Consider the following 17,026-nt stretch of genomic DNA (forward strand, 5'->3'; position numbering starts at 1 on the left):
ATCCAAAAAAGTCCTTTTTAGTTGGCGCCATTGATTTCATTAATCAACTCTCGTTCAACATGCATACAAACTAATCCAAAAAGTTACCGGTAAAGTTCATCCAAACAAGTCAATCCTCAGTTAATCCTCAGGTACTCTAATATCTAAAATAACGATACAATTTAATATGGAGAATAGTATGTTCAATAGGGAAGATAAATAACGAAGAGCGCGCACCTCATTCACGCGCGCAACAAGACTACTTTTCTAATGAGGGACTCCTTGGAAAAACTACAACTACTTGTTCGTTTTTCAAAAAATGAGCCTGAAACCCTTTCTAAAGACTGTTGACATCTAGTGGAAGCCATAAGAACTGCAATCTGGGAGGAATTATTTTGAATATCCCATAGGCTTGCATTGAAATGGCCTGTGATCTCAAAAAGAAAAAAGAATCTGCGTGGATCCTCCACGGGTTTTCGCCTGCCATATCAGTTCTGTTAGTCTCACAGACATTATTTTAACAGTTTTAGTTTATAGTGTTCTATCCAATGCTACCAATTATATGCATAACCTAGCTTCTGGGCCTGAGTAACAGGTAGTTTACTTTGGAAACATCAGTCATCTGGAATTCAGGAGACTGCCCTCTCGCCTTAAAAAGTGAAGAGGTTAAACTTGGCTTACTGCTGAACTTTTACAATTGGGTTTAGTGGCTGAAATACTGGGTGCTTGTCTGGACCTCCGGACCTGAAGCCCTATATTAAACACTTTTCTTGTCTGTCTGGTCCCAGGTATGACTTCTCTTCACTTTCTCTGTAACATGGCGCTCTAGAAGGTGTAAGGATTATGTTATAGAACTGGAACAGTTTGACTCGCATATCAGTGTTGAACTGTTGAGTGACCATATGGCTCAGTCTGCCCACATTGTTGCATGATCCAGTTTCTAACGGCTCTCTCCATCTGTTGTTTTTCTAGCCTGAGCGAGAGCTTCTTCATGGTGAAGGGTGCTGCCCTCTTCCTGCAGCAGGGCAGCACTCCTCAGGGCCAGAAAGCACATCCCCACCACAAACATGCAGGTGAGTACCTACCACACATCCACAGGACAGGACCACATGGGCTGCCAAGCAAAGTGGCTAAATGGTCCCAAGACTCAGACTTTGAATTTTTGACATTACTCTGTCCATCTTACAGACAGTGTTGTTGTGGTTGTTTTGTCTGGTACTTTGTTGTGTAGTCTGAATGGTCTCTACTTTCGACCTGTTCTCCTGGAAAACTTGAGTGCACTTGAGTGTCTGGCTGATTTATTAGCATGTTCAAGGCATGTGTGGCTTAGGCAGATTAGTGGTGAAGTAGGCCTACAATAGGTTATATGGATTCTGGTTGTGTTCAGTAGTATGACTACAATAGGTTATGTGGATGCTGGTAGTGTTCAGCAGTATGACTACAATAGGTTATGTGGATGCTGGTAGTGTTCAGTAGTAGGCCTACAATTGGTTGTGTGGCTGCTGGTAGTGTTCAGTAGTAGGCCTACAATAGGTTGTGTGGCTGCTGGTAGTGTTCAGTAGTAGGCCTACAATAGGTTGTGTGGCTGCTGGTAGTGTTCAGTAGTAGGCCTACAATAGGTTATGTGGATGCTGGTAGTGTTCAGTAGTAGGCATACAATAGGTTTTGTGGCTGCTGGTAGTGTTCAGTAGTAGGCCTACAATAGGTTATGTGGATGCTGGTAGTGTTCAGTAGTAGGCATACAATGGGTTGTGTGGCTGCTGGTAGTGTTCAGTAGTAGGCCTACAATAGGTTATGTGGATGCTGGTAGTGTTCAGTAGTAGGCCTACTTGTGTTCCATATCAATTGAAACAGGACACTGAGGGTTTGTCATCTGGCAATTATCAATGTTGTAGTCATGTATCCGAGAGTCTATTCAAAGCTTCAACGTCATGAAATCCATATGGTATACCATATACAGGGCCTTGTGTTTAGCCACCAGTATTATGTAATGGATGATATTTCAGGTGTGATTCTGAGGCAGAGGTTTTAATTGGTTAAAGACAAGATCCTGCAGCTGCTAGGGATAGCTTAGCATGCACTCTCAATATCACCGAGAACCATGGATATGTTTTTCTCCCCTTTACTGACTGTTTTCAAGTTTGACTTGTTTCTCATTGTTGTTTTCCTTGTTTAAGTGAATTCAATAGGAATTTGTAATGGTTTGCGTCACCAAGTGAATTGACAGAACTTCAGGACATTCAGGATTGGCTGCGAGCCCGCATTAAGTGTTTGTGTTGGTTGGGAGTTACTGGAGGATGTAGTCATGTGTTTCTTATAGAGGAAGTACTGCCTGTGGAAAATTAATAGGCCAGGTTTTTTCTGGGTTCTTTGCTATGGGACAGAATGTTTTCAAGTAGGATAATCTCCCAAGCTTGGACTTTGTGCAATGTATTGGCCTGCAGCCCGCTAGTGAACATTGTGCTGTATTGTAATTAGAATACTTAGCGGTGCCCTCAGGTTGTGAGCTGACTGATTTCTGATCCACACTGCAGTTTTCGGTCTGAGAAACAACCATTGTTGGCCAACATCTTGGCTGGCCACAATATTTTCTCAAAGCTGTAACAATGGCGGGAGATATCTCATGGAAACACTGCAGAACCGCCAGCACAAAAAGAAATATGCCTGCATGTCAATTGAATTTGGCCTTAACCAAACCAAATGCAGAGATTATCATTTGTTTAAGTAGATTTCTCTCGATCTGACAGTGAGACAGAGCGTCTGAATTGGGCTGAGCTGAGAAACTCCAATAGCCCCTGGCTGTTATGATCCAGAACAGTTGCAGAGTAATGTACTCACCTACTAATACATGTAAATGAATATACAGTGGGGAGAACAAGTATTTGATACACTACCAATTTTGCAGGTTTTCCTAGAGGTCTGTAGAGGTGCATGTAGAGGTCTGTCATTTTTAACATAGGTACACTTCATCTGTGAGAGATGGAATCTAAAACAAAAATCCAGAAAATCACATTGTATGATTTTTAAGTAATTCATTTGCATTTTATTGCATGAAATAAGTATTTGATCACCTACCAACCAGTAAGAATTCCGGCTCTCACAGACCTCTTTAAGAAGCCCTCCTGTTCTCCACTCATTACCTGTATTAACTGCACCTGTTTGAACTCGTTGGGGCATCAATGATCATGAGGAAGGTGAGGGATCAGCTCAGAACTACACGGCAGGACCTGGTCAATGACCTGAAGAGAGCTGGGACCACAGTCTCACAGAAAACCATTAGTAACACACTACGCCGTCATGGATTAAAATCCTGCAGTGCACGCAAGGTCCCCCTGCTCAAGCCAGCGCATGTCCAGGCCCGTCTGAAGTTTGCCAATGACCATCTGGATGATCCAGAGGAGGAATGGGAGAAGGTCATGTGGTCTAGCATGGAGGTTGAGCATCGAGGTGGAAACATCATTCTTTGGGGATGCTTTTCTGCAAAGGGGGCAGGACGACTGCACCGTATTGAGGGGAGGATGGATGGGGCCATGTATCGCAAGATCTTGGCCAACAACCTCCTTCCCTCAGTAAGAGCATTGAAGATGGGTCGTGGCTGGGTCTTCCAGTATGACAACGACCCGAAACACACAGCCAGGGCAACTAAGGAGTGACTCCGTAAGAAGCATCTCAAGGTCCTGGAGTGGCCTAGCCAGTCTCCAGATCTGTACCCAATAGAACATATTTGGAGGGAGCTGAAAGTCCGTATTGCCCAGCGACAGCCCCGAAACATATGATCTCTGTAATTGCAAACAAAGGTTTCTGTTCCCTGTATTAAGTTCTGCTTTTCTGATGTATCAAATAATTATGTCATGCAATAAAATGCAAATTAATTACTTAAAAATCATACAATGTGATTTTCTAGATTTTTTTTTTTGATTCCGTCTCTCACAGTTGAAGTGTACCTATGATAAAAATGACAGACCTCTACATGTTTTGTAAGTAGGAAAACCTGCAAAATCGGTAGTGTATCAAATACTCGTTCTCCCCACTGTATGTCTGAACGTGTCTGTAATATATGTTTGAACGTACCATGAAGCAGAGGAGCAGGGGAACATGCCCAGAGCCAGCGTGCCGCTGACAGCTATAATTTAAGCTGCCCAGGAGGAGAGGATATAGTTTGTTTGCCAGTCGTCAGAAGACCTTGACTGACACATACTTGGCTACCCCTCTTTACTCATCATCACTGCAGTGGTTAGGCTTGTCATTTAACCCCTCGTTATCCAGTAGCTCCCTCTTTGGCTGGCTACGTCCCAAATGTCTCCCTAAGCCCTATTTAGTGCACTACTTCTTTTGACGAGGGACCATGAGGCTCTGGTTAAATGTAGTGCACTACATATGGAATGCAGTGCTATTTGGTACGTAACCTTTCTCTCACCCCACTTCCTCAGGGGAACTTACGTCAAGCCTGGCATGATCGGCTCAAAACATTCCAACGTGACAGAGAAGAAGCGGTGTTTAGGTGTGGTTTTATGGTTAGCTGAGACTGAGTTGTGGGTGATCAATTTGTCGATGACAAGTAGGAAAGTGTCTTTGGCCTGTTGCATGACACTAGCCCATTGTACCTGCACTTACTTACTTACTCACTCACTCAACAATAGAGTACATTAAGATGTCATGTGGTACAATGAGTTTCAGTTTCAAATGTCAAGATTTGTTTTATAGGACTAATCACATGAAACCATGCTATCTGATAATGGCACTGACCGACCAGGTGTTGTCATGGTTGTCTTTTATTATTTATGTTTTATTTTATTCTCTCTCAACAGGAGACTTACCTCAGCACCTGCAGGTGATGATCAACATTCTTCGCTTTGAGGACCGAATCAAACTGGTAAGAGACACACGCATGTGCAGTGACTAACCACCTGGCACCATGACATAGGCAAACTGCCTGAATGCTTTTTATTGTGTACTTAAGACTCTCGTTTACTCACTGTAATTATTAGCTCATGAGAACATGTTTGAACGTGCATTACCAAGTGTTTCCATGGTTTCTGTGAAATGAAGAGTTTGTTAGATTGTTACCTAACCTAAATCTCTGAAGCTGGAGACTCACATCTCCCTCACTAGCTTTAAGCACCAGCTGTCAGAGCAGTTTATAGATCACTGCACCTGTACTTAGCCTATCTGTAAACAGCCCATCTATCTACCTACCTCATCCCCATACTGGTATTTATTTATTTAGCTCCTTTGCACCCCAGTATCTCTACCTGCACATTCATCTACTGCCGATCTACCATTCCAGTGTTTAATTGCTATATTGTAATTACTTCGCCACCATGGCCTATTTATTTGCTTAACTTACCTCATTTGCACTCACTGTATATAGACTTTTAGTTTTTTTGTTCTACTATATTATTGACTGTATGTTTTGTTTATTCCATGTGTAACTCTGTTGTATGTGTCAAATTGCTACGCTTTATCTTGGCCAGGTCGCAGTTGCAAATGAGAACTTGTTCTCAACTAGCCTACCTGGTTAAATAAAGGTGAAATAAATAAAACCTACCACTATGTTCTCACACTCCATTGGAATCATGCTTCCCATGTATTTACAAACTGTTTTTGACTGAGAGAAATTACTTTAGAGGACTGGTGTGTGTGTGTGTGTGTGTGTGTGTGTGTGTGTGTAATGGTTGGACTGTATGGGTGTTAGGCTCATTTTCCCAGGGTCGGGCTGTGTTTACCATCAATGTTCAGAGTCAATTTGTATTAAGCAGGTTGACTTGTTGGTAGAGGTGGATGGACATGTAGCAGCCTAGTTGTTTGTGTGAAAGAGTTGATGAAGCGGTCGTGTCCTCTGCTACAGGCGGTGCGGTTGGAGAGTGCCTGGTCAGACAGAGTGCGTTACATGGTGGTGGTGTACACCAGCGGACGACAGGACACAGAGGAGAACATCCTGCTGGGAATAGACTTCAGCAACAAGGACAGGTGTGTATGGGTCTGGGCCCGCTCGCATGTCTGCTCACTTGCTATGGTCGTCTTTGATGCAGATGTTAGACACTTGTTGTAGCAGCATCTCCATTTAAAGTTGTTTTGGAACGTAAAACCAGATGTTGTGTTGATCTGCTGGGAACGTGTCTGTGTGTGTTGTTCCCAGTAAAAGCTGCTCTGTTGGCATGGTGCTGCCTCTGTGGAGTGACACCAAGATCCATCTGGATGGAGATGGGTGAGTGAGTCCCCCATAGAGATACAACTCTTCTATATCTGTCCCATCATTCAGACAGCCAGCCCCCTGCTGTCCATTCAGGGGAGAAACAGCTCTGTTTTGGTTAAAACTGTAATAACTTGAATACCTGTACAGAAAAGGATACTGAGCTTATTACAGGTATCACCTTCTCCTTTCACACAGCCTAAAGTACTAAAATGACTTGTATTTTGATAGAGCCAGTTATGTTGAAGTAGTGGTTACTGGGTGTTAATCAGTGTGTGATCAGGGAGAGTCATCGCCTGTCTTGTCTCCCTCAGGGGTTTCAGTGTGAACACAGTGAGCCGGAATCATGTCTTCAAACCTGTGTCTGTACAGGCCATGTGGTGAGTAGACAACCGTAGGAATGACTGCCTAATACATTGTTGTTATTGAAGCCATACCACATCAATGAATTGGCTGCTGACTTCATAACAGAACACACTGTTGAGGCATTTCCATACTGACTCACTTTGCTGTCTAGTGGGGTAGAGATGCAGGTGCATGCAACAATAAATCAATCAAATGTTTTTTATAAAGCTCATGTGAATCAGCTCAATACACATTAAAAACATATAGGTCGAAAATACTGTACCTCTTTTCTCCCAGATTAACAAAGATGGTTGATTTAAAGATGAATTGACCCACTATTGACCCGCGTCTCTTTCTAACCCTTGTCCCAGGTCGGCTTTGCAGATCCTCCACAAGGTGTGTGAGGTGTCCCGCAGGTACAACTACTTCCCCGGGGGCATGGCCCTCACCTGGATGGGCTTTTATGAGAGCTGCATCTCCTCGGAGCAGAGCTGCATCAATGAGTGGAATGCCATGAGAGACCTGGAGACCTTGAGGCCTGACTCCCCCACCATGTTTGTTGACAAGTGAGTCAACAGAAATTGCCAATGAATATGAAATAACTATACCTGCTCATCAAACATCTCATTCCAAAATCATTAGCATTAATATGGAGTTGATCCCCTTTGCTGTTATAACAGCCTCCACTCTTCTGGGAAGGCTTTCCATGAGATGTTGGAACATTGCTGCGGGGACTTGCTTCCATTCAGCCACAGGCATTATTGAGGTCAAGCACTAATGTTGAGCAATTAGGCTTGGCTCGCAGTCGACGGTCCAATTCATCCCAAAGGTGTTCGATGGGGTTGAGGTCAGGGCTCTGTGCAGTCCAGTCAAGTTCTTCCACACCGCTCTGGACAAAGCATTTCTGTATGGACCTCGCTTTGTGCACAGGGGCATTGTCATGCTGAAACAGGAAAGGGCCTTCCGCTAACTGTTGCCACAATGTTGGAAGCACAGACACTATACAATGTAATTGTTAAGATTTCCCTTCACTGGAACTAAGGGGTCAAGCCCAAACCAAGAAAACAGCCCAAACCATTATTCATACACCAAACTTTACAGTGGGCACTATGCATTGAGGCAGGTAGCGTGCTCCTGGCATCCGCCAAACCAAGATTCATATGTTGGACTGCAGATAGTGAAGCGTGAGAGAATAGCCAAATCCACTAATTCCACTGCTCCAGAGTCCAATGATGGCGAGCTTTACACCACTCCAGCCGATGCTTGGCATTGCAAATGGTGATCTTAGGCTTGTGTGCGGCTGCTCAGCCATGGAAACCCATTTCATGAAGCTCCAGACAAACCGTTCTTGTGCTGATGTTGCTTCCAGAGGCAGTTTGGAACTCGGAAGTGAGTGTTTGCATCTGAGGACAGACGATTTTTACCCACCTCAGCACTCTGTGGTCCTGTTCTGTGAGCTTGTGTGGCCTACCACTTCACAGCTGAGCTGTTGTTGCTCCTAAACCTTCCACTTCACAACAGCACTTACAGTTGACCGGGGAAGCTCTAGCAGGAATTTGACAAACTGACATGTTGGAAAGGTGACATCCTATGACGGTGCCACATTGAAAGTCACTGAGCTCTTCAGTAAGGCCATTCTACTGCCAGTGTTTGTCTATGGAGATTGCATGGCGGTGTGCTCGATTTTATACATCTGTCAGTAACAGATGTGGTTGAAATAGCCGAATCCACTAATTTGAAGTGGAGTCCACATACTTTTGTATATATAGTGTATATGAAACATGTGCTGGACCTGAAGGGCTGCTGGTTCTGACTGAGAGTAGAGTAGTGTGCTGATGAAACCTCTGTTTGTGTCCGCTGATGCAGGCCCACAGAGAGGGAGCGGACCGAGTGCCTTATCAAAGCCAAACTCCGAAGCATCATGATGTTCCAGGATCTGGAGAATGTCACCTCTAAACAGGTGAACAGAGGGGAGGCATGAACATGAACTGCGTGCCATCTCTTTATAGTGCACTACTTTGACCAGGGACCACTGAATAGGGTGTCATTTGGGATGAAGTATTAAAAACAAACATTTTTATTACAGTCTTAATGACTTGTAGTGTAGTCTTCAGGCTATTTCGGCCTGACATTATTTATATATTTGAAACCTTAATCAGTAATATTACAAGGCGAAACGGTAGAATATAAAGTGGTTGGGAGTTTATGACTGCTGTCCCGTCAGATCCGAACAGAGCTGGAGCAGCATATGAGTTGTAACCTGATGCAGTACAAGGAGTTCATCGACAACGAGATGCTGCTGATCCTGGGCCAGATGGACAAGGCAACACTCATCTTTGATCACCTCTACTTGGTTAGTCACCTGACAACATTTCCCATCCAGAACTGCTTGGCAATGCTCAAACTCTGGCCTGTTCCCATATCTGTTTGTGTTCTTGCAAACACTGTTGTTGTCATTGGCATGACAACGAGTGACAAGAAGCACAAGCAGACTGGCATTCGAGCTACTCAAACTCTGCTTAATCTGATTGATCGAGTACATTTTAGAGCTTCTCATTGGTTGATATAGGATCTATTTGTCTCAATGAGATTTGGCCTACTGAAGCCATGATATTTGGCTGATACTGCTAGCAGAGAAGTACCCTGGAAGAGCAACATTTGGACAGCCCATCGCTATAAATGTCATAACTATATGTTCAGTCTAACTAACATTTTTCCACATTTGTTTGCAGGGATCTGAATGGAATGCCTCCAATCTGGAGGAGCTTCAGGACACTGGGTAAATAAATGGAGCCTTTTGCCAGCTTCCAAACATTTCTATTCCATAAAATGTATTATTTATTGGCTCATGTGGACTTGTATTTTATTTTATTAGACTCAAAGGTTGTCATGATATGTCAGGATGTTATGGGGATAGTATCTGTCTGTCTATCTTCATCCAATAACCGTCTCCTTACCAGGGTGGGCTATATCCTCAACGTCACCAGGGAGATAGATAACTTCTTCCCAGGAACATTCTCCTACCAGAACATACGGGTCTATGACGAGGAGACTACAGACCTGCTGGCCCACTGGAACGAGACTTACAACTTCATTGTTAAAGCAAAGTAAGTCCTGTTAGCCTTGAAACAGGTAAGAGTGACCGAAGGACAGAGATAGCGAGAGACACAGCTGATAAAGCAAGCAATTTTTTACTATTACACACTCCTGTGTAATCCTCTTTTTATTCATACACATAGATAGGTGGCTCTTAGTCAGAACCACGATGATAGTAAATGTATCATTCTGCTGCTTTCAATTGAGGTACAGTAATAGTAGCTTCCAGAGAACTGTGAGTGACTTGACTGGAATGTAATTAAAGTGACACGAGGCAGTGTGCCACTGTCTGTGACCAAGTTGTCCTAGAGAAGGGAGCTGAAGATGGTTACCACAAGCAACCCAAAGGCTGTCATTATCTTTGTCTGAGTGACAGAACTAGCAGAGGATTCTACTCTGATTCTCCTAACTACTCTGCATTCATGTTGCGTTAACCCTACCAGGAAGAACCACTCCAAGTGTCTGGTCCACTGTAAGATGGGCGTCAGCCGCTCGGCCTCCACCGTTATTGCTTACGCCATGAAGGAGTATGGTTGGTCGCTGGAGAAGGCCTACAACTTTGTCAAGCAGAAAAGAAGCATCACACGGCCCAACGCAGGCTTCATGAGACAGCTGGCTGAGTACGAAGGCATCCTGGACGCCAGGTACAGTCATACTACGCCCTCTGTAATTGCCATAGTCCAGATCGACTAAGGAAGCCCAGCAAGGGATCAAAGCACTGAAATACTGCCCTAGGTTATAGATTTTTCTGTATGTTATGTGTATTATCTGAGTATATCTCCCAAGCTCCTCCTTACCTCCCTTTTGTCCACTTCCAGTAAGCAACGTCACAACAAGCTGTGGCGTCCCGATCGTCCCGACCCAGACTGCGACCTCCCTGAGGGCCAGCAGGCCCAGTGCTGTGGGAGGGCGGACCCAGGTAATCAGACCCCTGAACCGGTGATGTCCTCCTGCTATGAGGAAGCTTTGGGGGAGAAGGGGGTGGCACATCCCCTCTCCCCCTGCAGGATGATCAGTCTGGAAGTGGACCCCGCTTACAACAACTACTACTTTCGCAGGCTGTCTGACTCGGCCCTGGACAGTGACCCCTCCACGCCGGTGCGCGCTCCGCCCCTCCTGGACATGGAGCGGGTCTTTATAGAGATAGAGGACGTGGAGCGGGATGCTCTGCTGGATGACGAGGCCTTTGGGGGGCGAGAAGGCCTTACCCACTTTGGTCAGGCTGGGGAGGGGACAGCGGCCCAGACTTGCTGCCGAGGACCAGAGCCCCTGGAGGAGCTGCGCCTACGTCTGGAGTTCAGCACTGTGGAGGAGGAGGACGAGGAGGAGGCGCAGAAAGAGGAGGCAGAGATGGAGGCACTAGCACAGCCAGGAGGAAGAGGGGAGAGTGCAGGACGAGGGAATGGTGAAGTAGAGGTGGAGATGGTTCAGGAAGAGGAGGGAGAGAAAGAGGGCAATGGGCTGGACCTGGTAACCCTGAACCAGAACTCCAACAATAACAACCACTTTAATACCCTGTCAAGCCTCAATGTAAGTGTGGAGCGGTTTTCATTATGGTATCTTCTGTCTCTGTAATATACAACCAATTCAGATGTAGTAGCTCATGGTAAATAGATAACTGAACTCATAAAGAGTAATGGTAATTCTTTGTTTCTGACTTTTTGTTTCCCCTCTGTTTAGGACACTGCCCCTTCCAAACCTGCTCACACAGTCAAGCCTTCAGGCCTCTCTCGATCAGACGACAAGCCCAGGCATGGAGTGGAGATACTGACCCAGGACGCCGATCTCTGCCTTAGCACACTGGGGAGGGGTGTGGGGTTAAGTGTCTCTGTGGAGGTCCCCAGTCCCACGTTCCCTCTCTCACTCACCTCCCCCGACACACCCTGTTACCCCAGCCTGCTACACCCCTGTAGCCTGCTGTCTGACTGTGCCAACTGTGTTGCCCCGCGCTCTACACTTCTACCTGATGCCCAGGACTCCCCTTACTCGCTGACATCTGAGGACAGGGCTGATATTCTGGAGGGTGAATCTGAGGGTGAGGAAGGGAAGCTTTTAGGGGTCTCTGAGGCTCTCCTTGTCTCAGAGTTGCTGAGCCTGGAGAAGGAAAGGCCGGCGGTGGCCTGCAGCGTGGCCCAGCAGCAGGAGACTCTAGTGCAGCTACAGAGGTCAGGGCTGGTCCGCCGGAGGGCAGAGAGGCTGGAGAGGCTGTCAGGTCTGTCCCTAGAGGGGCTTCATCCCCTGGAGCTTCCAGAAACTCCCAGCTCAGGGGCAAGAGAGGGCACCAGTCCTGTGGAGGGGAGGTTCTCAGCTTTCCCAGGAGACTTCCCCAAGTCCTCCACACCATGCCCAGTACGCCTAGAGCCGCTGGTGGTTCCTCTGCCTAATGAGACCCTGCTGGGGGCAGTGGGATCTGGGGGTCTGACGCCCACCTCCTCCCCCCATGGCTCCACACTGACACGTAGCTCTAGCAGTGACAGCATCCGCAGTGTGAGGGGCAAACCCGGCCTGGTGCGCCAGAGGGCTCAGGAGATCGAGACCCGCATGCGGCTGGCCGGCCTCACCGTCCCCTCAAGCCTCAAACGCTCTAACTCACTGGCCAAACTGGGCAGCCTCAATTTCTCTTCTGAAGACCTGTGCTCCATCTGCTCCTCGGACGCTGGCACCCTCCTGCTCCGCTCTCTTTCCCCAGAGCCAGGCCGAGAATGGGAGTGCCCCACCACCTCTACCTCTACCTCCACCTTCACCTCCACTCATCCCAGAGCACAGAGGGACCAGACCAGCCCAGAGAGAGCACTGCCAGGGGGGGGCAGGAGCTGACAGGAAGGATGGAGGGACACTCCTCCACCCATCCCTCCATTCCCCACTCTGAGCTGGAGAGGGTAACAGATTTTGGAGAGGGGAGAGGGATAGTCTTCAAAAAACATGTGTGTGTATATATAGAATTATACATATATAAATAAACATTTGAATAATATAAATATAAATCCACATCATATTGAAGTTAAAAGAAACAATCCAAATATTATACCATAATCCAGATGGTATTTTGGTTAGACTGTTTTTGCATGGAGCTCAATGAATGTGTGTGTGAAGATGAACCTCGTACAGAAGACCTGGTCTCCATCAGGACTTAAAAAAAGCTATTTTCATTCCTGGTCCTTTGCCTTTCTAGCTGTCCAGAGATCAGCATTACAGCTTCATCATTATCATCACCACCATATTCCTCATTATCATCACCATCCTATATATACCCTGACTTCCACAAGCAGTGGAGATTACATAGACTTTATCATTCAATGTTCTGTTTGCTTTACCATTGGTTTATGGTACAAATTGTGTTGATTGGCTTAGTTGCTATCTTAGAGTTGATAATCAGATGATACTGATTTTGCTCTCTCTCTCACCATGTGCTGAAAACAAAGGGGAGAAGAGGGCGTGGTTGTCCATGCTGTATTTAGCACTGCTTATGTATCTTAGCTTCAGTCAACATTTTTACAGTAAGCAATATGACACCAGAGACCATAAACATGTCATAACACAAAGCACCATTCATTTGATGTGCAGTATGTTGTTTGGAGGACAATGACTATCATGTGATAGGTCAAATGTGTGACATCACAATGGTCCTGGAGAGTTGGTATGCTGAAACATTTTCTTCCTCTTTTCACCTCTGTGTTACATATTATCCGTTCCAGGTGGTCGGTTGTTTACTAACGATGTGATATTAGAAATGTGATTGTAAATTATACAAGCATAGAATCCATTTCCTCTGCTTCTGAGCCTGCTTTGTATTTGGGGATTTGAATATTTTTGGGATGAGCCAAATAGATGTCACAAATCATTTTCAAACAATTCAGATCCCAAAATAAAAAAAAACAAAAAGACCATAGCCCTCCCTGCAAGTACTGCAGTATGATTCCACTTCTGTAACAAAAGTCATTCCTTCTTCCTTGATGCTATAATATCCTCCAAGCTTCCAACCTTTACCTGTTGCAGAATGTCTACATATAATTCCAGGAGTCTTCTACCTCTGACGCCACGGTGATGTGGTGCTTTTCATTTTGTTCAAGCAGTTCTACAGACCTGCTCCTGTCGGGTGAGAGGCTCACATGCCGTATCGGATCTCTTCGGGCTGTATGTTGTATGCAGGGTAGTCCATAGTTGTCTGGTTTATAATCTTAAATCTGCTGAGCCTCCAATGTCTAGACACTCACCAGCCAAACCTCACCTGAGATTCAGCAACAGTACAGTGGAAAACGTATGACATAGCAATGGGGCTGAGAAAGCCATCTTGCAGCTCCTTTACTGCCCTCCCTTCCCATTAGCCTGTGTCTAGGCCTGGGTTTACCAGTGTTTTGTAGAGGTCCTTTCTCAGATCGGCGTCCACTATCAGAACCCTCTTGCGATTTTGCTTTGCTTCTGGCTACGTTGAATGCTAGTCTTATTCAAACTGCTCTTTGTCAGTTTTATAAGTTGAGCATAGGGGCGGCAGGTAGCCTAGTGGTTAGAGTGTTCATCGAATCCCAGAGCTGACAAGGTAAAAATATGTTGTTCCACCCCTGAACAAGGCAGTTAACCAACTGTTCCTAGGCCGTCATTGAAAATAAACATTTGTTCTTAACTGACTTGACTAGTTAAATAAATAAAACACAACTTCTCTCCCTCTGTAGCTGCTTGTTGATCCACGCTTGTCTGTAATCATGTCCTTTATTGCATCTGAGACTTGGTCTTTGAACTGTGTTGCGCTGCAGAATCAAAATTGTGAGCAGTTGGGAGTCTTCTTTAGGTTCCAGAGATGGCTTCTCTCTGATCTTTCCTCTGTGGGACTCTGGAGGGTCACACCATTCCTTATGCATGAGGCCATGAGATCCATGATGTCTATCCACTTCCATCCTTGTTCTTTCTCTCCCTGTCTCAGTACTGCTCCCCTGAAAATTGTACCACTATTTCACGTTCCATGTCGTTCATTCCACTCAGCTTGTCTTCGTGTATAATTGAAAATAATATCAATTGTTAATTTAACATCTAGCTACTTTACCATATATTTTTTTTATTTCGTTTTACAGTTTGTTTTACAATGTTGCAGTCATATTTGCTTTTGAAATTATTTTAAAAGTTCAGTATTTGTGTGTTTGTGCATGAGAATGGTTACTGTGAACTATTTATGAAAAAATACATTTTTAATAGGTTCATATTGCACATGCATTTCTCCCATGTATGGGAGCACATGACGCATTTAATGTATGTAAATATGTATGTACAGTAGTCGATGACGTTACAGAATATACTGTATGTACGTGTCTGTTAATATGGAGAGCAGAGACTTAGTTCTTCCCAATGACTCCAGTTCCTGTGCGGACACTGTTTTACTGCAAGCAGTGTCCTTCCAGTTTTAATCACTTATGCTGTGTTTGTGTATGTATGTATGTACATATGCTATTTTATTGAAATGTGTCAGTTGCCTGTTTTTTTATTTTGGTTTTTGAAAAGGTTTTGGTTCTATTGGGCATAACCCAAACAGCCACTTACCACTAAAATCTTGACCTCAAAGAAAGTGTTAAATTAGCTGAACATTGCCTCTGTCATTGTACGTCAAAATGTCTACCATGATACTGTGTAAAAGTGTGTATTTGGTGTGCCACGCAAACGCTGATGTGATTGTGCACATACTGTATACAGGACCTCTGTACTGTAGAGATGGCTCTGTAATGTTTATACCCTTGCTGCTTCAATTTCAGGGTGATGGTTTATTTAGTTGCTGTTTTTCTTTCTTGCTGCACACTAGATGTAGAGAACAGAGCGATGGACGTGCTTCCCAGGTGCCAGGCCAACATCTCTGGACAGCAGGGCTGTCCTATGGTGTGTGTGCATCATGTAATATGCACTACGTTTTAAAATGTGTGTGGCAATCTAGACTTTTTTCACAATGGATGCCAACCTGTGTTGTGGGGTGTGTTGTCCAGTGTGGTGCCCCTTAACCCCATCTAGGTTGCCACTTGGCGTCTGATGCTGCACACAGTGCAACTGGAGGTCATTAGTGCTATATGAGTGTGTGAGCTGTTAGTCCACTTCCATTTAGGTTTGATTTATGGACACACACTAGTGCCTTAGCCGTGAGAACAGAGGCATAGAGCTGTGCGACTGTTGTGTGTGTGTGGTGCTGCCAGTATTGCAGAGGATTTGGATAGTAGGGTTGATACATGATGGGAGTGGGACACTGACGAGACTTCCCTTCCTTTTTAGTAGAACAGTGGTCCTGCATTTCTTTTATTTTTTATTTTTTTATTTTTTTCCTAACGATAGACCAAGGTGTGAAACAGGAGTCTGTAGCCTGGTGTTCCTTTTTGAAACTTCTTTGGTTTGAAGAGAATTAATCAATATTCTCTTGTCCCATTCACATGTCCATCAGGGTTTCCAAGATGGGATTTTGATTCCAAATTGTTAGTGCTCTTTGAAATGTGGGATAGCACAAAAGTTATATCTACTGGTGTTGTCACTAAATAGACACTGTTGAAGCTGTTTGACATAATCGTGATTCTCATTTTGTATATTAATCATTTATTTGCGTCTGTAATCTGTTACATCTTATGTATTGCACCTTTGGGAGAAACAGAAGAGACCGTAGGATCATCCGCATACTCACATAGTGTCATACCGATAGATGAGTGTTCATATCACTAATGATTTATGAGGTTTCTTGTAGGCATAAAGTCAAACCAATTTGAGAAAGATCACAGCGATAGGTTTCTCCACTGTTTTTTGTTATCATTAAGTATGCAGTGATTTTTGGTACTGTACATTTGCTGTAGTTTGAATGCATTATGCACTTTTTTACATTTGTTAAAATGTACTTTTTATGAAAATAAACGTTTTTTCATATCACAGAAGTATGTATGTTTGTTTATTCTCAAACTGAAAACATGTGGTTTTTGAACACAATGTCATAACTCAAAACTATTACTGTTGGTATTTTGAGAAAAGTAAGAATCATACCATAGCCTTTTATCTGCTAATTAAGACAGACAGACACGCAGTTACTCAGCAGGGAGAGGAGACATGTGGTTTCATAATCACTGTTTTACAATCTATTTAAATTCTCCTGACATTGAACATGAATTGACAAAGGGAGATGTGGTAATAAATCCGCGGTGACATAAAATGTTCCTCTGATTGCTACAGGCCCACTGTGAGTGATGAAATATTTCATCGAGGGGAGGGATTGACGTTGCTAAATATCGCTAAATGCATGGGTCAAGACTGCACGATTGACTTGCATCATAATGCTCCCATCTGTATACCTTGGCAGGAGAGTTGCGTTATAACAGCCAGATTAGGTAACTGGCGGCCCCAGTTTGCATGACATCAATGAAGCACTTTCTGGTGCAGGCTCTGGTTCCTCCTGGTCTGTATGGT

At 44.5% G+C, this 17,026-nt stretch overlaps 2 protein-coding genes across 4 annotated transcripts in view; both read left to right on the forward strand.

Annotated features, from left to right (window-relative positions):
* Window positions 1-16,497, forward strand: part of ssh1a (slingshot protein phosphatase 1a) — a 68,264-nt gene extending 51,767 nt beyond the window's left edge. For 2 of the 3 annotated variants that reach the window (XM_024438620.2, XM_024438622.2), the window contains 13 exons: window positions 952-1,052; window positions 4,788-4,852; window positions 5,828-5,949; window positions 6,119-6,187; window positions 6,487-6,552; window positions 6,889-7,083; window positions 8,384-8,477; window positions 8,742-8,870; window positions 9,250-9,296; window positions 9,478-9,624; window positions 10,057-10,257; window positions 10,432-11,143; window positions 11,294-16,497. In XM_024438620.2, coding sequence (XP_024294388.1) covers window positions 952-1,052; window positions 4,788-4,852; window positions 5,828-5,949; window positions 6,119-6,187; window positions 6,487-6,552; window positions 6,889-7,083; window positions 8,384-8,477; window positions 8,742-8,870; window positions 9,250-9,296; window positions 9,478-9,624; window positions 10,057-10,257; window positions 10,432-11,143; window positions 11,294-12,430 — 3,085 coding nt within the window. In that variant the 3' untranslated portion in view covers window positions 12,431-16,497. The remainder of the gene's footprint in view (window positions 1-951; window positions 1,053-4,787; window positions 4,853-5,827; window positions 5,950-6,118; window positions 6,188-6,486; window positions 6,553-6,888; window positions 7,084-8,383; window positions 8,478-8,741; window positions 8,871-9,249; window positions 9,297-9,477; window positions 9,625-10,056; window positions 10,258-10,431; window positions 11,144-11,293) is intronic. The other variant, XM_024438621.2, reaches the window with a different exon arrangement.
* The window catches only part of si:ch211-108c6.2 (uncharacterized protein LOC559375 homolog), a 31,011-nt gene continuing 26,423 nt past the window's right edge, over window positions 12,439-17,026 (forward strand). Inside the window, exon 1 of the mRNA XM_024440568.1 lies at window positions 12,439-12,492. Within this exon, the coding sequence (XP_024296336.1) occupies window positions 12,439-12,492 (54 nt within the window). The remainder of the gene's footprint in view (window positions 12,493-17,026) is intronic.

Source organism: Oncorhynchus tshawytscha, linkage group LG12 (assembly GCF_018296145.1).
Source record: "Oncorhynchus tshawytscha isolate Ot180627B linkage group LG12, Otsh_v2.0, whole genome shotgun sequence".
In the NCBI taxonomy this organism is placed as follows: Eukaryota; Metazoa; Chordata; class Actinopteri; order Salmoniformes; family Salmonidae; genus Oncorhynchus; species Oncorhynchus tshawytscha.